Consider the following 20,515-nt stretch of genomic DNA (forward strand, 5'->3'; position numbering starts at 1 on the left):
TCAGAAAGAGGATGAAAAATTAGTGGTAAGTTATAAATTATAATACCTACCTATCTAAAAAACTAGAATTTATTCAAAATTAAGGAAAAAAAATTTAATTAAAAACGCTGGACTTGAGAAAAATCAGCTTTCCAAGATTTCCGCTAGAGTGCGTAGATGTACGAGAGTCACCCATTTGTTGTACATTGGTGAAGTTGTCACCATTTTCACTTTCGTGTTTTTTTTTTCAAGGAAACTGGAGAAAAAAGAAAAAGAAAAGTTAAAAATGGATGAAATAAGAAATAAGTAAAAATAATTGATAAAATAAAAATAAAAGTGATTGATAATATGTAATTTAAAATGATTGTTTGAATTCCTCAGTATTTTTGAATTTCTAATTGATTTCTGTAGATATCTGTGCAATAATAATTATCCATGATTATTTGTAGATAGTGGATCCTGTGCATTTCCTTCAAAGTCCATCTAACAGCAGATTTGATAAAAAGTAAGTACCAGTACCTAGTAGAGATTCTATCTCAGTACCTAGGAACTATAAGAACATACCTAGGTATGAACAACCTTTACAGATGAAAATTTAACTTAGGTAGGTTAGGATTATAACTTACCAAGTCGTAAAGTTTAATGAAGATTCCTATCTAAGAAAAAAAGTTACGGAAGAACAGCTGGATAGCTGAAAAAAAATTAGTGACTTATCTGTCTGTTCTGACTCAGTACTATGCAATGTAACTAATCCACTACTTTCCAGGAATCATGGAAATGACTGATGATCACTATCAGTTAGCCCAAGTTTGATATTATTGTACCTGTATGGACTGTACATAGTGTTGACCAAGCTCGAACAATATCTAATGTTAATTTCCATGTCCTTAAAATTTCCTGTACTGTTTGTCCTTTTCAGAAATGCTGGATTAAAAGTCAGCTCAGTTTTTCCTCTCTGTGTGAAAACTGTGGTTAGAAATGTCTGTCATAGCTGCTGGAGAATCCAATGTTCCTACTGCAGGATTATTTCAGCTCAGTATTACAAGTAAGTTACTTCCTCTTTGAAATGAGAGTTTGTAGGTATTGAATCTTTGTTACAATTGTATGATCAAAGTTGTCATCATTCAAAAGAGACCCTTGACCCACCTGTGGGTGTAACTTCCTCTTTGAAATCAAGAGAGTCTGTAGGTATTGAATCTTTGTTACAATTGTATGATCAAAGTTGTCATCATTCAAAAGAGACCCTTGACCCACCTGTGGGTGTGGTGATAACCTAACCGTGGACCATAATATATTTAATTGCCACACACATCTACAAATATGATCCTCCCTCCCCTCACCACCAGCCCTTGACAACAACCCTGCAAAACATTGATTCAGCCTTAATGTACCTGAAGGCCATTGGATTATATACTAAGATCTAGGTAAACAGGGGTCGGTGTGAACAACACAAGAGTGTTAAAGTGTCTAACTGAAAAAAACCCTAACCGTGGACCATATATATTTAATTGCCACACACATCTACAAATATGATACTCCCTCCCCTCACCACCAGCCCTTGACAAACATTGATTCAGCCCTAATGTACCCGAAGGCCATTGGATTATATACTAAGATCTAGGTAAACAGGGGTCGGTGTGAACAACACAAGAGTGTTAAAGTGTCTAACTGAAAAAAAAAGTTGTCATCAGCCAGCCTAGTTAGCTTGGCGAGTAATGTATCTTATCTACTTTGTAAGTGTTAGGTTGCAAGTTCAATTCCTGCATGGATTTATCCTAAAGAAATTTGGTTTTTTCTTCACCTTTGGGATGATAAGATTAAAGCACTTGAGAGTTCCCTCTGTCAAAAGTTTTCATCTTGACTGAGGCATAGGCATTTATTTTTATCATTTATGGAATGATGTAACATCATTTTCATGAGAAAGACTTGATTGGTGTCTTATTTTATTTCACTCTTATTTCACTCTTTAGTTGCTACAACTTGGTAAGTGATTAGTTCTTTGATTGGCTAAGACTGCAATGCTTGATGAATTCCTCATTTCTTTCTCCTAAATGTCTGATATATTTTCTCATTTATAATTTTAATTCTTTTATTTCACTCTTTAGTTGCTACAACTTGGTAAGTGATTAGTTCTTTGACTGGCCAAGACTGCAATGCTTGATGTTCCTCATTTCTTTCTCCAAAATGTCTGATTTCTAAAATAAATTTTCTCATTTATAATTTTAATTCATATGCTCCGCCTTTCAGTTGAATGTGCCCACTTGAGAAGAGGAGGGCAGGGTGGCGGGTTACTCAAACCAAATCCATACATAGAGCTTTATGTAGATTATAAAAATCCAAAGACTACACGAGTCGTGAAGAACACATATCAACCTAAATGGAACGAGGAGTTCACGGTGTAAGTATATTTAACCTAGCCAGTGGTGAATATGGTAACAGCACTCTAAATGACTAGCTCCCAACAAAATTTAACAATGTCATGCATGGTTAGTATTTGGATGGGTGTATTTAAGCAATCAAATGCTTAGGGCTTTTCCTTTTCCCATTTAGGCTGGGTGAGCTTGTTGCCAAATGGTGGGTAAGATCCCTGTCACTAAAAACCTTAGCAGTTACACAGTGACTTTAATCCCTTCTTCTTCTTCTTCTTCTTCTTCTTCTTCTTCTTCTTCTTCTTCTTCTTCTTCTTCTTCTTCTTCTTCTTCTTTTCATTATCATTATGATTATTATTATTTAATTTGTTTGCTTTTAGTCTTGTGTCTCCGTACTCTATCATTCTATTCCGACTGTTGGATCATCGCACATTTCGTCGTGACTGTACTATTGGGGAGAAGCGACTCAACACCAGTACCTAGTAGAGATTCTATCTCAGTACCTAGGAACTATAAGAACATACCTAGGTATGAACAACCTTTACAGATGAAAATTTAACTTAGGTAGGTTAGGATTATAACTTACCAAGTCGTAAAGTTTAATGAAGATTCCTATCTAAGAAAAAAAGTTACGGAAGAACAGCTGGATAGCTGAAAAAAAATTAGTGACTTATCTGTCTGTTCTGACTCAGTACTATGCAATGTAACTAATCCACTACTTTCCAGGAATCATGGAAATGACTGATGATCACTATCAGTTAGCCCAAGTTTGATTGTAAAAAGATTATTGAAATATGGAAATTGATTGCAAAGGAGGCACTTAGTAATGTTGTGGTATCCAATGAAGTTGTGAAAAAGCTCTGCTTTACCACAAAGAATATGAGATTTGATTTTTATCCCAGGTTAATGACGGAGTGGCGTATGACGCGCGGTATCGAGGAGCAAACCAAAGCATTTCTAGACGGATTCAACGAGGTTGTGCCCATAGAGTGGCTCAAATATTTCGACGAGCGGGAACTCGAGCTTATTCTGTGCGGAATGCAAGAGATAGATGTGGAGGACTGGCAACGGAACGCCATCTATCGGCACTACACGAGAAATAGCAAACAGGTAATTGTAGAGAAATCGTAAACAGGTAATTGTAGAGAAATAGCAAACAGGTAATTGTAGAGAAAAAGTAAACAGGTAACTGTAGAGAAATAGCAAACAGGTAATTGTAGAGAAATAGTAAACAGGTAATTGTAGAGAAATAGCAAACAGGTAATTGTAGAGAAAAAGTAAACAGGTAATTGTAGAGAAATAGCAAACAGGTAATTGTAGAGAAAAAGTAAACAGGTCATTGTAGAGAAATAGCAAACAGGTAATTGTAGAGAAATGGTAAACAGGTAATTGTAGAGAAATAGTAAACAGGTAATTGTAGAGAAATAGCAACCAGGAAATTGTAGAGAAATCGTAAACAGGTAATTGTAGAGAAGATATATTTTTACATTAAGATATTTTAGGTTAAGGAAACACCTAAACACCATCAGTGTATACCATGGTAGAACTTGGTGCAGAAGATGTGGAGAGGAGGAGGAATCAGCCTCTCATATCATCTTTGACTGTCCTGTGCTATCATTACTAAGACTCAGTACCCTGGGACACCCAGGAGAAGAGATAGTAACCATACACTCGAGTCCAATCAAAGGTGCAGAAGATGTGGAGAGGAGGAGGAGGAATCAGCCTCTCATATCATCGTTGACTGTCCTGTGCTATCATTACTAAGACTCAGTACCCTGGGACACCCAGGAGAAGAGATAGTAACCATACACTCGAGTCCAATCAAAATAATTACCACCTACATAATTATAGGTAGGTACCTACAAACCATCAACTTAGACTCGCCTTTGATCCAAGATTTTAATTACAAACAACATAATTACAAACAGTAAAAAAAAAACTTTACAACATTATTCACAAAAATATCTGTACCTACATACAAATGACCAAACATTCCCTATGTTGTTGTTGTAGCGGCTTTGGCTATAGCCGAAAGGTGATGACAAAATAGATTGAAAAAAAAAAAAAACTCTCTGCTATTCCCTGTTACCTGAGCATATACAACTCAAATGGAACTTAACAAGCTGTTAGCCTGTTAGCTTAACAGGACTTCTTACAGGATAAAACATTCGTGAAATCCACTGTAAAAGCATTTTACAACCGGAATCTGAACCAATCTTTGAAATCAAGTCGAGGCATCGGCATCTCACCAACAGATTGGAAATCCTTCAACTTATCCTCGTCAATATTCACAATGTCCTCGTGAATGTTCGTGTGTCCTTCCGAGTCGGTCCGAATGATTTTCGTATATTTCTGATCCCCGATTTGCTTCGTGCGAATCTCTTCTGTGCTCTGAAAACAAATAGGAAGTACCTAAGTAGTTGCTACAACTTGGTAAGTGATTAGTTCTTTGACTGGCCAAGACTGCAATGCTTGATGTTCCTCATTTCTTTCTCCAAAATGTCTGATTTCTAAAATAAATTTTCTCATTTATAATTTTAATTCATATGCTCCGCCTTTCAGTTGAATGTGCCCACTTGAGAAGAGGAGGGCAGGGTGGCGGGTTACTCAAACCAAATCCATACATAGAGCTTTATGTAGATTATAAAAATCCAAAGACTACACGAGTCGTGAAGAACACATATCAACCTAAATGGAACGAGAAAATTTGGTTTTTTCTTCACCTTTGGGATGATAAGATTAAAGCACTTAAGAGTTCTCTCTGTCAAAAGTTTTCATCTTGACTGAGGCATAGGCATTTATTTTTATCATTTATGGAATGATGTAACATCATTTTCATGAGAAAGACTTGATTGGTGTCTTCTTTTATTTCACTCTTTAGTTGCTACAACTTGGTAAGTGATTAGTTCTTTGACTGGCCAAGACTGCAATGCTTGATGTTCCTCATTTCTTTCTCCAAAATGTCTGATTTCTAAAATAAATTTTCTCATTTATAATTTTAATTCATATGCTCCGCCTTTCAGTTGAATGTGCCCACTTGAGAAGAGGAGGGCAGGGTGGCGGGTTACTCAAACCAAATCCATACATAGAGCTTTATGTAGATTATAAAAATCCAAAGACTACACGAGTCGTGAAGAACACATATCAACCTAAGTGGAACGAGGAGTTCACGGTGTAAGTATATTTAACCTAGCCAGTGGTGAATATGGTAACAGCACTCTAAATGACTAGCTCCCAACAAAATTTAACAATGTCATGCATGGTTAGTATTTGGATGGGTGTATTTAAGCAATCAAATGCTTAGGGCTTTTCCTTTTCACATTCAGGCTGAGTGAGCTTGTTGCCAAATGGTGGGTAAGATCCCTGTCACTAAAAACCTTAGCAGTTACTCAGTGACTTTATTAATCCCTCCTTCTTCTTCTTCTTCTTCTTATTATTATTTTGATTGGTGTCTTATTTTATTTCACTCTTATTTCACTCTTTAGTTGCTACAACTTGGTAAGTGATTAGTTTTTTGATTGGCTAAGACTGCAATGCTTGATGAATTCCTCATTTCTTTCTCCTAAATGTCTGATATATTTTCTCATTTATAATTTTAATTCATATGCTCCGCCTTTCAGTTGAATGTGCCCACTTGAGAAGAGGAGGGCAGGGTGGCGGGTTACTCAAACCAAATCCATACATAGAGCTTTATGTAGATTATAAAAATCCAAAGACTACACGAGTCGTGAAGAACACATATCAACCTAAATGGAACGAGGAGTTCACAGTGTAAGTATATCTAACCTAGCCAGTGGTGAATATGGTAATAGCAGCTCCCAACAAAATTTAACAATGTCATGCATGGTTAGTATTTAGATGGGTGTATTTAAGCAATCAAATGCTTAGGGCTTTTCCTTTTCCCATTTAGGCTGGGTGAGCTTGTTGCCAAATGGTGGGTAAGATCCCTGTCACTAAAAACCTTAGCAGTTACACAGTGACTTTAATCCCTTCTTCTTCTTTTCATTATCATTATGATTATTATTATTTAATTTGTTTGCTTTTAGTCTCGTGTCTCCGTACTCTATCATTCTATTCCGACTGTTGGATCATCGCACATTTCGTCGTGACTGTACTATTGGGGAGAAGCGACTCAACATATATGGTGTGCTGGCACACTACAACGGCAAGTGTGAACACTTGGAGATTACACTCGACCTTATGAACGACAGGTGAGAAAACAACCCACAGGTACATCCCTAAACTGACCATATTATAAAATATAAACTATATAAATATGGAAGACAAAATAGGTAAGTATAATAAAAAATCTTGTACTATCTACAGTTCAACTGTGAATTTAACAGTATGAAAATTTCTTCACATAGAGACATAGGACATTAGGACACTCACATTGTCTAGGATTTTTTTTTTTTTTAAACAATTTCTTTGTCTTATTTTCAGTAAACCTGATGCCCCTCCCACGCCTGTAGGAGAACTTATCACTCTGTTGAATGGACTTCGTGTTGATATGAGCCGCGTATCCCCTCCCCTGATGAGCGTAGAAATGCCTCCCCTCCTTCGTAACAATACACCTCATGCTGCCTCGCCCCTCGCTCAAGCTAACACGGACGTGGTGGTATCCCATCGCAGTGTATTGAACGAAGGTATTAGAGCGAGGTCCAGACCTCCTGGTAGTGAGAACACCGCATGTCCTCCGCCGCCTCACCATAATCATTCCTCCCCATCAATAAGCAGTTCCCAGCAGCAGCACACACAGGTTAGCAATGGTGCCGTGCAATGTACATCTAGTAGCAGTAGTAGCAGTGCGGCTCTACCACCCATAGACCTAGCACAGGAAGCTGGAGCATCAGGCGGCACAACGTCGCCCCGAGCCGCCCAGAGCAATGGCCTCCCTCCTGCTCTCCCCCCTGAGGAACCCCTACCCCCTGGGTGGGAGATACGTCAGGACACGTACGGCCGTCGCTACTACGTAGACCACAACACGCGCAGTTCCTCCTGGGAGCGACCCCAACCCCTACCCCCGGGCTGGGAGCTCAGACGGGACCCCCGGGGTCGTGTCTACTATGTCGATCATAACACGAGGTCTACAACCTGGCAGCGACCAAATTCGGAGCGACTGCAACACTTCAAACATTGGCAGGGGGAGAGGGCCCATGTCGTGTCGCAGGGTAGTCAGAGGTTCCTCTATCCACAGCACGGCGTGGGTGTTAGTTCTAGTTCAGCTGTGTCGTTCTCTACCGGTGTCACTGAAGAGGATGCCGTCAGGACACGTACGGCCGTCGCTACTACGTAGACCACAACACGCGCAGTTCCTCCTGGGAGCGACCCCAACCCCTACCCCCGGGTTGGGAGCTCAGACGGGACCCCCGGGGTCGTGTCTACTATGTCGATCATAACACGAGGTCTACAACCTGGCAGCGACCCAATTCGGAGCGACTGCAACACTTCAAACATTGGCAGGGGGAGAGGGCCCATGTCGTGTCGCAGGGCAGTCAGAGGTTCCTCTATCCACAGCACGGCGTGGGTGTTAGTTCTAGTTCAGCTGTGTCGTTCTCTACCGGTGTCACTGAAGAGGATGATGCTCTGGGGAGTTTGCCGTCTGGCTGGGAGCGTAGAGTGCAACCTGATGGACGCGTGTACTTTGTCAATCACAAGAATAGGACCACGCAATGGGAGGACCCTCGAACGCAAGGTCAAGAGATAGGTCAGATTGGTGCTGATGAGCCTCCCTTACCCCCCGGCTGGGAGATCCGATACACAGAGGATGGTACCAGATACTTTGTGGATCACAATACCAGAAGTACCACCTTCGAAGACCCCCGCCCTGGCGTGCCTAAAGATCAAAAAGGTGCTTACGGCGTTCCAAAGGCTTACGAGCGGTCCTTCCGATGGAAACTCTCTCAATTCCGATATCTGTGTCACCATAACGTACTACCTTCCCATATTAAAATCACAGTGGCTCGTCAGACGCTGTTTGAAGATTCCTACCATCAGGTGATGCGGCTCCCGGCCTATGAGCTCCGGCGTCGTCTCTACATTATATTCCGTGGCGAGGAGGGACTAGACTATGGGGGAGTATCACGGGAGTGGTTCTTCCTTCTGTCGCATGAAGTGCTGAATCCGATGTACTGTCTGTTCGAGTATGCCAACAAGAATAACTACTCGCTTCAAATCAACCCGGCCTCATACGTGAACCCAGACCATTTGCTTTACTTCAAGTTCATCGGACGATTCATTGCTATGGTGAGTGATTTTTAATACAACTCTTGCATTTGGCCAAACATTTTGAATTCCTACGTAAAAAGTCGTGAACAATCCAAAACTGAGGTCAAAACTACTAATTCAACTGTTGCATTTGGGTAAACTTATTAATTTTACATAAAATGTCGATTCCTACGTTAAAAGTTTTGAAATATCCAAATCTGAGGTTAAGACTCCGAAAAAACTTTTTTTTCCCTTCAAAGCGCTTTTAGCTAAATCTCCTTTAGGGGTGAGCTATTTATTTCTAATTTTCTTTTTCTTCTTCTTCTTCTTATTTTTCTTTCTTTATTCAATTTTCTTTTTCATTTGTTAATTTATCAGTTTGTTATTTTGTTTCTTGTACCTCTTTGTAATCCCTTCAAAGCGCTTTTAGCTAAATCTCCTTTAGGGGTGAGCTATTTATTTCTAATTTTCTTTTTCTTCTTCTTCTTCTTCTTCTTTTAAATCATTGTCCTCTCTCTGTTTCTCTTGGCCCAGGCGTTGTATCACGGCCGTTTCATCTACTCCGGGTTCACGATGCCGTTCTACAAGCGCATGCTCAACAAGAAGTTGGTCATGAAAGACATCGAGTCCATCGACCCGGAATTCTACAACTCCCTGGTGTGGATTCGCGACAACAACATAGACGAGTGTGGTCTGGAGTTGTACCTGAGCGTAGACTTTGAGATCCTGGGTCAGGTCATCCACCATGAGCTGAAGGAGAACGGAGACAAGATCCGCGTCTGCGAGGAGAACAAGGAAGAGTATATGAGGTAAAGTCCTTGGATTTAATATTATTTCCCTAGGTTTTTTTTTTTCTTTTTTTCCACCGCCATTTTGATTTCGTAGCAATGAAACAACTGCTACATAAGACGCATTGTGTCTGTGTTGTAGCAAGCCCATCCCGTTGTATGCCTCTCATCAGATGGGCGAGAAGAGACACAATACTTCCCATTTAGGTGCTGGGTCAACACGAGACTTAGGGTTTTTTTTCTTTTTTTCCACCGCCGTTTTGATTTCGTAGCAATGATACAACTGCTACATAAGACGCATTGTGTCTGTGTCGTAGCAAGCCCATCCCGTTGTATGCCTCTCATCAGATGGGCGAGAAGAGACACAGTTTTGATTTCGTAGCAATGAAACAACTGCTACATAAGACGCATTGTGTCTGTGTCGTAGCAAGCCCATCCCGTTGTATGCCTCTCATCAGATGGGCGAGAAGAGACACAATTTTGATTTCGTAGCAATGAAACAACTGCTACATAAGACGCATTGTGTCTCTGTCGTAGCAAGCCCATCCCGTTGTATGCCTCTCATCAGATGGGCGAGAAGAGACACAATACTTCCCATTTAGGTGCTGGGTCAACACGAGAACACCAGAAGAACCCGTTGAAATATTTGCAATTGAAAAACGAGTACAAATTTCTGTCGATGGTGATCGATGATTTTGATTTGACATTATTTCCCCAGGTTGAAGCAACCTCCGCGGCCGAGTGGGTATCACACTAGGCTTGATCGATGATTTTGATTTGACATTATTTCCCCAGGTTGAAGCAACCTCCGCGGCCGAGTGGGTATCACACTAGGCTTGCACGCAGTAGGTCCGGGTTCGATTCCCGGCGGGGACGAGGTTTTTTTCGGCTCTGTGCTTGGAGTTCGGGGTGCACTCAGCCTCGTGAGGACAATTGAGTCTGTAACTAATCCACTACTTTCCAGGAATCATGGAAATGACTGATTATCACTATCAGTTAGCCCAAGTTTGATATTATTGTACCTGTATTGACTGGTGTTGACCAAGCTCAAACAATATCTGATGTTGATCTAATGTTAATTTCCATGTCCTTAAAATTGCCTGTACCATTTGTCCTTTTCAGAAATGCTGGATTAAAAGTCAGCTCAGTTTTTCCAATAGTGACTTATCTGTCTGCTCCGACTCAGTACTATGCAATGTAACTAATCCACTACTTTCCAGGAATCATGGAAATGACTGATGATCACTATCAGTTAGCCCAAGTTTGATATTATTGTACCTGTATGGACTGTACATAGTGTTGACCAAGCTCGAACAATATCTAATGTTAATTTCCATGTCCTTAAAATTTCCTGTACTGTTTGTCCTTTTCAGAAATGCTGGATTAAAAGTCAGCTCAGTTTTTCCTCTCTGTGTGAAAACTGTGGTTAGAAATGTCTGTCATAGCTGCTGGAGAATCCAATGTTCCTACTGCAGGATTATTTCAGCTCAGTATTACAAGTAAGTTACTTCCTCTTTGAAATGAGGAGAGTTTGTAGGTATTGAATCTTTGTTACAATTGTATGATCAAAGTTGTCATCATTCAAAAGAGACCCTTGACCCACCTGTGGGTGTTAAAAACGTGTCTATTAGGCCATTTTCTTCACGTTTTTGAACCACCGCCATTTTGAATCAGGATGTAATGTGAAAATTTCAAGTAGCCTATGTCACCCGGAGTACTTTTCTTAACAACCACAAAAAATTTCATCAAAATCGGTCGAGCCGTTTTCTCGTGAAAAGAGGACAACCAAAGGTCTATTTAGCGTAACAGACAGACATACACACACACATACAGACAGACAGACAGACAGACAGAAATTTTTCTAATGTGATTTTTGGAATCGTGGATGCATAAGGAGTAAGAATAACAAAAAAATTTCACGATTCTAAGCAATGTACAGACAAATCTACAATTTTATTTATATAGATAGTTCCGGTAGGTACCTACTACACCTATTGGCGGATGTGTTAAACTGCTTAAGATACTAAAATGAGAAACCAGAGTCAATTATAGGCTACTACACCTATTGGCGGATGTGTTAAACTGCTTAAGATACTAAAATGAGAAACCAGAGTCAATTATAGGCTCGTACACAAAATTTCAAGTTTATAAATTCATCTGTTAAAGAAATATGGTGGGGTGGGGACTTTATGAACACACTGTAAGTATGTACTCGTATGTGTTTCTTAATTCAATTTTCATGTTCAATTGACGTAGTAGGTAGTAGGTACCACATAAATACTTGTACAGTAGAACCTCAATTATTTCAACCCCAAAATCAGTTCAAATTAGGGTATTTATTAACCACTAGTGGTTGACCCGTCCTTTGTACGGGACCACCACACACACACAAATACACTCCCCCCCACACACACCACACCCATCACACCACTTTTGTTCTTTTGTATCTAAATTTTGCCCCCTTTTTTTCATTGTGTTATAAGTACGGAATTTCAATTATTTCAACTTTCGATTATTTCAACTACCCTCGGTCCCAATTCGTTGAAATAATCGAGGTTCTACTGTACAATAAACTCAATTTACATGATATAGGGTGGTCTACAAGGATGTGAAAGACGTACCAAGTTTGGCATTTTAAACGATTGTCTTTCTGCACAGGTGGTATGGTTCTGGCAGTTCGTGCGAGCGTGCGATAGTGAGAAGAGAGCCCGTCTGCTTCAGTTCGTTACCGGGACATGCCGTGTTCCCGTGGGAGGATTTGCCGAACTCATGGGTAAGATTTAGCAACCTGCGTGGCTGAGTGGGTATCACACTTGCACGCAGGAGGTCCGGGTTCGATTCCCGGCGGGGCCGAGGTTTTTTTCGGCTCTGTGCTTGGAGTTCGCGGTGCACTCAGCCTCGTGAGGAAAATTGAGTAGCTACTTCAGTCGAGTAGCGACCAGTGGCGGCATTACCAGTGTAAAAAGATTAATGAAATATGAAAATTGATTGCAAAGGAGGCACTTAGTAATGTTGTGATATCCACAAAAGTTGTGAAAAAGCTCTGCTTTACCACAAAGAATTTGAGATTTGATTTTTTGAGAATTTAATTTAGTTCTGTCCAGGCTAACCAAGGAAATAAGGGACTATTTCTGTTGGCGATCGTAGGTTGGGTGGAAGAGCTCACATTGTGAGAATCCTGCCATTAAAGCCTTAAGTCAGCTCCCATGGCGTAGTGATAACTGCGCTCGCCTTGCACGCGGGAGACCCGGGTTCGATTCCCGGCGGGGGGTCATGAAATTTGTATCATGCAAATGATTGATTCCGTGACTGGATGTTGCGGGGCCCACTCAGCCTCGTGAGGAATAGTAGCTATGACATGTAAATGCGCATAGCGACCGGTGCCAGCATGGTAGGTAAACATTGGTTGTTAGGATTATTGAGAATCAAGAAATTTGTATCATGCAAATGATTGATTCCGTGACTGGCTGTTGCGGGGCCCACTCAGCCTCGTGAGGAAAATCCAAGAAATTTGTATCATGCAAATGATTGATTCCGTGACTGGCCGTTACGGGGCCCACTCAGCCTCGTGAGGAAAATGAGTAGTATGAGACATATAAATACACATAGCGACCGGTGCCAGCATGGTAGGTAAACATTGGATGTTGATATTATTGAGATATTGGAAAAAAATCCTACAATGCTGCAGTGAGCACCAAAGTAGTGATATAATAACACAAAGAAACTGCATTTACATTAAAGCCTTAAAAAAAATAATCCATTCATCCATGTTCCAAAAATAAAGAAATCAAAATCTAACTCGCTTGTTTCAATCACTTCCAGGAAGCAACGGTCCACAGAGGTTCTGCATCGAGAAGGTTGGCAAGGACACCTGGCTACCACGTTCTCACACCTGTTTCAATCGCCTGGATCTGCCTCCGTACAAGAGCTACGATCAGATGGTTGAGAAGCTGAACTACGCCATTGAAGAAACGGAAGGCTTCGGTCAGGAATAAAACCTCAAGCCTCTCCAGTCGGTTCCTACAACAGATGTTAGTCTAATGGTGGATTTCACCAATGACTTAACGAGAGATTTCACTAATGGGAGAATTTTGAACCAGCCATAAAGGAGTTTTTGATGGTCCAAACAGGAGTTTTTAAAAACTCCTCCTTTTTGGATCACTAAAAACTCCTTTTTGGATCATTAAAAACTCCTTTTTGATTATTAAAAACTCTTTTTTGGGTGATTGGAAATTCTCCCATTAGTGAAATCTCTCATTCATTGGTGAAACCCACCATAGAGGTCCGTACACAGCTCCGGCACGGGATGGAACAATTTTTTTTTTTTTTTTTTTGCTGGCAATGGCGTACATTTTATATAGGAGTGTTCAGATATCGAAAACGGTACCGGACGGCAAAAAAAAAAAAAAATAATAATAATAATAATAATAATAATAAATACCATTGTCAACTAATTTCTCGACTTTGTGCCGTCCAGCATATTTTTGTTTTGATTGTTTTCTTTTCATATCTTACCCACATAAGTTCGGCAAATTACTTAGGTGTTCAAATATCGAAAACGGTACCGGACGGCAAAAAAAAAAAAAAATAATAATAATAATAATAATAATAATAAATACCATTGTCAACTAATTTCTCGACTTTGTGCCGTCCAGCATATTTTTGTTTTGATTGTTTTCTTTTCATATCTTACCCACATAAGTTCGGCAAATTACTTACTAAAAATGGGCCCTTATCTACCTGTTTAGCCTGGACAGAACTAAATCTTACCCCTAAGTTATCTATTTCATTTCAAATTTTAAATATTTTTTAGAAGAAGTTTTTTGAACAGATATAAAAAGAAATTGTTGCGTGCCGTTCCGTCCGCCATTTTGAGTGTACGGACCTTAACGTGGTGGAGCTACTACAACAACAACAGCTTACTCTACGGTTAGCGTAGACTGGTGTTAGAGTGCTTCTGTAGGGGTAACCCTTCTTTTGTGCTGCCCTCTGACGGATTCAACATACATTACAACTAATTTTTTTCCCCCCTATGTTTGTTTACTTTCTGCGAGACTTACGTGTGCAATCTTTGTACTTTCCGCTAGCAGGTAGCAGGGTTTATTGGCCAAAAAGTCATGGAAAATCGTAATAATTTGAAGAAGACCTGGAAAAGTCATGGAATTTGCCACCCGGTCAAAAATCAAGAGTACTCAAAAATTCAATTTGGGCGTTGTCCGATTCCGCCAAAGTGTGTTCTTTTCCGCCAGCTACCGATTCCGCCAAATGAAAAGTACCCTTCTATTTCGCAAGTAAAGTAAATAAGAAAGTATATAGGTTTTCATGAGTTAAAATGGGTAAAGACAGTTTATTTGATGAAAAACATAAAAGACAATTTATTTGAAAAATGCATACGGTTTATTTGATAAAAAACATAAAAGTTCAATTTACTTACCCAAGACAATTTATTTGAAAAATACATAATTTAATAATAATAAGATTATAAATACATAATAATATTATATATAAAAAAAGTAAAACTTCATTTGGAATTTGAAGAAAATATGTAATTATGGACGTGTTTTTGGGCGATATTGATTGCCGTTGATCGACGCTTCTTTACGCTAGTTTGTAATGATTTTATTTTGTATGTATTTGTACAGATTTTACAATATTGTCACATTAACAGATATTACTTGAACCAGTGATAATGAATATTTTTAGGCTCGTTTTTTACTGTTTGAAATTTAAAATAGAGGAATTTGTTTTAGAATAGATGGAATACCAATTCAAACAGATAGGATTCCACCTGTCTTGTTAGCGCTAGGACGCGAGTTTGATTCCTGCCAAGGACCAACTTTATCCTTACTTACAGATAAGGTTGGTTCTCTGAACGGTGGGCTTTCTCCTATCCTATCTTTATCTCGATTTCGGGATGATAAGGCCTCTGTTGTTACAGTTTCCTCTATAACAAAACAAAAAACATTCCATTACTAAAGTCCCCATCCATGGCACAAGCTCTGCTTATACGGATGGGTATACCATCTATAAGGAAAATGTATGTTCTGAGTTTTTTGTCAATCAAATATAAATGGAAACTTTTTTTTTTAGTAAATGCCTGTTTATTGAATGAATTATGCTGCAGATAAAATTGTTTGTACAATTGTTGAGAGGCTGTTTGAGCAGTCTCTGAGCATGCTTAGAAGCTAAAACTTGATATTGGTGTAGTCTGGATTTTAATATTGCCCATTATCATTCAGAAAATATACCATCTGTACATTAATGGGTGAAAATATTTTTATATAGAGTGTAACTTCTTCCCTAACTTACATGTACGAATCACCCCTTATCTTAACTGAATAGGGTATGTTTATTCATCCTTTTGTAAATTTAGTTGTATAATTGATAAACTATGAGTGTTCAAAATGTTTTTGCTGTTATTTTTTCCTTCCTACTAAAAGGTAAAAGGTGCTTGTAGAATCCACTTGAAAATAAACACACAGAACTAGTTGAGGAGAGGTATATCATCTTTTTTTTTTTTTAATGTATTTGAAATAAAATGTACAAAATTTTGAAATCCATATTTAATAAACAATATTAAAATCATTGTAAAACTTAACATACATGAAATTATAAATTACAGAGTTTGTATTTAAAAATATTAAACAATATTTATCATAGTAAATATTAGTGTTTTCTTTGCTGATAACAGTACTCTATTACCTATGTATCAATTGATCTAATTGTGATCACAGAAATGAGCCAACATTACTAGTTAGATAGGCTGGCAAAAGAAAAAAAAAAAATATCAAAAGTTGATAAATATGAAGTATGAAAGGTACCTGTACCCACAAAATATAATAATACCTGATACCTACCTAAATAAATAAAAATTGGTTGAATATTATAAAACATGTATACAAAATTCAATTCAATTGCCTCCAGGGTGTATTGTCAATGGTGGTTGTCATTTGACTGGTGTACTTTTCAAACCTATATAAAATCATAGCTCCCATTTTTCTTGATATAATACTTTGAAAAATGTACAAAATTAATATTGAACATACAGACCTACATCACTTTCCATTAATACTCAAAAGCTAGTTAAAGCTCCAACCTTAATTAAATCTATTATTGAATAGGTATCTATATCTTCATATATTGCTTCCCCACAAGCGGTAGGTACCCTTTGTCATCTTGGCAGCCTGCTGGTGAGCAGGAAGGCAGCTGTTCCAGCATTTCTCTCTCTCAATCATCAGTTAAGAATAACAGTCTTTGAAGTTTCAAAAAAGTAAATAACCATGCCACACCCTGTATAAGCTTTACGTTCCTATTATTTTATTGTAGTACCTATAGCTCTTAGTCAATTTAGGTATTTTGTACTTATTTCCTCCTGGGTGGCAATGCAAAATCATTTTTAATATCTTCAATTCTGAAAGTCTCTGGACAATACCAACAAAGACCACCGCCAATGTCTTCACACCAGTCTTCTAAACACTCCCTGTGATATAAATGTTTACAAGGACTCAAGTAACAATTAAGATTTGGTTCAGGGACAGAACATTTTTCCTGGAAGCACTTGTTGAAATATTGCCGTATTTCATTAGTTAGACAATAAGGACACAGGGGATCATCTGGTCCACAATGCTCAATACAGAAGTGAGTTTCACAAATGACACACAAGACACACGCTCGTGCAGTACATGGGTTGTCGCCAGTTTGAAAACCACATTTTGATTTGGTTGGACGCACCGGTTTTCTATTGATATCATGGAAACGTTTATCAGGCTCGACATGCTTTATTGTCTTAGTCTCTGTGGATGTGGCATTTGTATGCATACCATTTTGTTGTCGTGGTTGCTTTGTCTTAGTCTCTGTGGATGTGGCATTTGTATGCATACCATTTTCTAGTTGTGGTTGATAGAACCAGTTCAAAACTTTATTTACACACTCCTTACAATATTCATAGCATGACTTCAAGAAGTCAAGAAAAGGCATTTTTTATTAAGGTGAGAGAAGACTGCAGAGAGTGAATTGTAATACCTAGGTTTTAGACTTAGAGGAATAGATCAGTTGCGCTTACTTGGGTGATGTTTCAAAGTCATAGAGCAGGAAAAATGAGGACCAACGGAATTTTTCTTTTTCTTTAATGGTGGGATTTATGGCAAAATTCCCACAAAAATCTCGTCCTCAACACGCTCCCCTGTGCCAGATCCAAGAGAACCCGATGAGACTGAGAAGTTGAGAAGTTTTTTAGCCGATTTCACCAAACTTCAATCAAGCCTTAATTGAATCATTAAGCACTGATGGGGAATTAAAGTTGAAAATTTTCAAAGTTCGTTTCTTAAGTGCTAATCAATTAAAATATGTGACTTGTTTTTACTTCGCGCCTTTTAAAACTTCACTAGGAACACTCCTTAAGCAAGTATCTTCCCTCTTATAAAAGGATTTTTGTAATGTCCCATTGACGCGCCTTATGCACAACTACCCAGATCTTATAAATAACAAGCAGGCTCCGCCCGCTTGTGCATGGCTGAGGCATGGCCGTATGCATAGAGGCATGGCTGTAGGTGACTGTAGTGTATCTTACCGTATCGTACCGCACCTGACTATACTTGACTGTACCTAATCTTATCTGACTGTTCTGTACTGTATCATACTGTAGCTCACCGTACCGTATCGTACTTGACCGTACCTGACTATGTCATATTGTACCGTACCCGAACGTACCATTCCTGAACGTACCGTATCATACTATACAGTACAGGACCTGACCGTAACATACCGTATCTGACCGTACTGGACTGTACCTGACCAACAACTATCTTACTTACAAACTTCATGAAAATTGACCCACTTGTTTTGGCCATGGGTTGATTTTTAGTAGTTTTTTGGTCATAGTTTGGAAACCACTACGAGTTTCGGAAAATCCGTTCTTAGTGGGTCTATTCAAATCAAAAGGAAGCTATTTTTGAAGTTTCATCAAAAGTTTTGGCTGTGCGTTGGTTATGAACGATTTTTAGTAGTTTTTTGGTCATAGTATGGAAACCACTGCGAGTTTTGGAAAATCCGTTCTTAGTGGGCCTATTCAAATCAAAAGGAAACTATTCTCAAAGTTTCATCAAAATTGGTCCAGCTGTTTCGGCTGTGCATTGATTATGAATGAATGAGTCAGGGTTTACTCTTTTATAGATATAGATTAACATAATAAAATAGATACTGAGAAATTCAACAGATTTTAGTGATAATATTTTTAGTAGTTTTTTGGTCATAGTTTGGAAACCACTACGAGTTTCGGAAAATCCATTCTTAGTGGGCCTATTCAAATCAAAAGGAAGCTATTCTTGAAGTTTCATCAAAATCGGTCCAGCCGTTTCGGCTGTGCATTGATTATGAATGAATGAGTCAGGGTTTACTCTTTTATAGATATAGATTAACATAATAAAATAGATACTGAGAAATTCAACAGATTTTAGTGATAATATTTTTATGTGGGAAAACTTGAATTTCAAATTTCTCTCATTATTTTGAAGAGGGAGGAACTGAACATTGATTCCTTTGTGCTAATGTTGTTTCTTTATTTCTTGGTTTTCAGGGCAGCCAAATTTTCCAATGTCTATCATCTAACATGCTATTTTCCCACAAATTTCGGTTCAGACAATACTTGTTTATATTACCTGGGGTTCCGGGGTGAATCTTCACCACTACATAGGCACGGTGTCACTATATGTAACTATGAAACAACACCAAGTTTGGCTGATCACAAGGTAGACAACATGAATTCAGTGACTAGACAAATCCAGTAATCAGATGATCATTTATTACGCCTTGCTTTGATACAACTAGGTAAGATTGAACAGTATGAGTGAAGAGACCAAAGGAAGGAAAAAAGGCTGTGTTGGAAAATAATAATAATTAATAATAATCTTGGTTACTGGGAGTGCCTTGCTTTGATACAACTAGGTAAGATTGTATGAACAGTATGAGTGAAGAGACCAAAGGAAGGAAAAAAGGCTGTGTTGGAAAATAATAATAATTAATAATAATCTTGGTTACTGGGAGACTGGAACACATAAGCTGTATTTCATTATCAGACCTAAATTTTGATTCCACCAAGGAGATTCCTCTTTGGGCGAAATAGCACAGCCACACTTAATGGGGCTCAACCACTTTTTTTTTTTCTTCGCTGATAAAGGAAGTTCGAAACACGCTGATTTCAATAGAAATGCTTAAAATTTCATTTGAGGCTTCCTAAGAGGAGAAATCTTCGTTTGAAATTTTCGAATTTTGAAACGCACAAAATTTTCGCGGGCAGCCATTTTTTCGTGATGACGTCAGTTCATGCCAGGTCGTAAACCATGGCTGCTTCAACGTTATTTTTTTGCGACCTTTGAGGGGGATTTAGGGACCGTTTGGATGTTTTTGAGTGCGCCAATGCACTTTTTGGGTACTTTTACATCGGAATAGGACTCTACCTCGAAAAAAATTGTCATTTGGTTGAGCCCCTATAATTTTCGCGGGCAGCCATTTTTTCGTGATGACGTCAGTTCATGCCAGGTCGTAAACCATGGCTGCTTCAACGTTATTTTTTTGCGACCTTTCAGCGACATTTTAGGGGATTTAGGGACCGTTTTGAATGTTTTTGAGTGCGCCAATGCACTTTTTGGGTACTTTTACATCGGAATAGGACTCTACCTCGAAAAAAATTGTCATTTGGTTGAGCCCCATTGAATCCAAAATAGGTCAGAGTTGGTTTGATTTACTTCTCAGAGAGGGTTTCACCAAACTAATTTTTATCCTGTAACAACCCTAATAAACCTATACAATTCAAATAGAATTTATCAGGCTATTAGCTAACAGGCTTTCTAGGGACTGGAAAAATATTGGTGAAATCTACCCTTAGCCATTCATATGGATCATATGGAACAATAAAGAGGTGCTCTATTAAACTGTTGGTATAATGGAACAACTTGTTCTAAGTTGAGAGTCTAAATAAAGTGCTACTTATACTTATATGGATCTCAACTTACCAATGAAGCTGGCACCATCAAGGATCTGTATAAGTATACAGAATCATGGCTTGTAGAAGATAGATTATTTTCATTGGAAGTATTAGAAACAAATGAACTGGACTTTTTAATATTTGAATATGTATTGTTCTTTCTGTATTCCTTGTCATGCTTTTTCTTTCAT

The 20,515-nt window shown here is 38.6% G+C and overlaps 1 protein-coding gene and 1 long non-coding RNA gene across 2 annotated transcripts; both read left to right on the forward strand.

Moving 5' to 3' along the window:
* The first annotated feature begins 247 nt into the window (after positions 1–247).
* On the forward strand, positions 248–13,641 carry LOC103512873 (E3 ubiquitin-protein ligase Su(dx)). Its single transcript, XM_026826226.1, has 9 exons — positions 248–484; positions 899–1,024; positions 2,227–2,377; positions 6,395–6,559; positions 6,792–7,557; positions 7,866–8,594; positions 9,090–9,365; positions 12,002–12,116; positions 13,166–13,641. Exons 2-9 carry the CDS (start codon positions 958–960, stop codon positions 13,336–13,338), a joined length of 2,442 nt encoding a protein of 813 aa, XP_026682027.1. The 5' UTR covers positions 248–484; positions 899–957; the 3' UTR covers positions 13,339–13,641.
* Positions 13,642–18,919: 5,278 nt separating this feature from the next.
* On the forward strand, positions 18,920–19,483 carry LOC113468921. The gene is made up of 2 exons (XR_003392502.1): positions 18,920–19,168; positions 19,286–19,483. It is a non-coding gene; the product is annotated as an uncharacterized LOC113468921 (long non-coding RNA).
* Positions 19,484–20,515: the final 1,032 nt, after the last annotated feature.

The sequence above is a fragment of the Diaphorina citri genome, unplaced genomic scaffold, assembly GCF_000475195.1.
Source record: "Diaphorina citri unplaced genomic scaffold, Diaci psyllid genome assembly version 1.1 scaffold895, whole genome shotgun sequence".
Classification (NCBI taxonomy): domain Eukaryota; kingdom Metazoa; phylum Arthropoda; class Insecta; order Hemiptera; family Psyllidae; genus Diaphorina; species Diaphorina citri.

Coding starts and splice junctions, on each gene's coding strand:
- LOC103512873 (XM_026826226.1), top strand. CDS start 958: ATGTCTGTCATAGCTGCTGGAGAATCCAATGTTCCTACTGCAGGATTA. Junction 6,560..6,791: donor CTCGACCTTATGAACGACAG/GTGAGAAAACAA, acceptor TCTTATTTTCAG/TAAACCTGATGCCCCTCCCA. Junction 7,558..7,865: donor ATCCACAGCACGGCGTGGGT/GTTAGTTCTAGT, acceptor CTCTATCCACAG/CACGGCGTGGGTGTTAGTTC.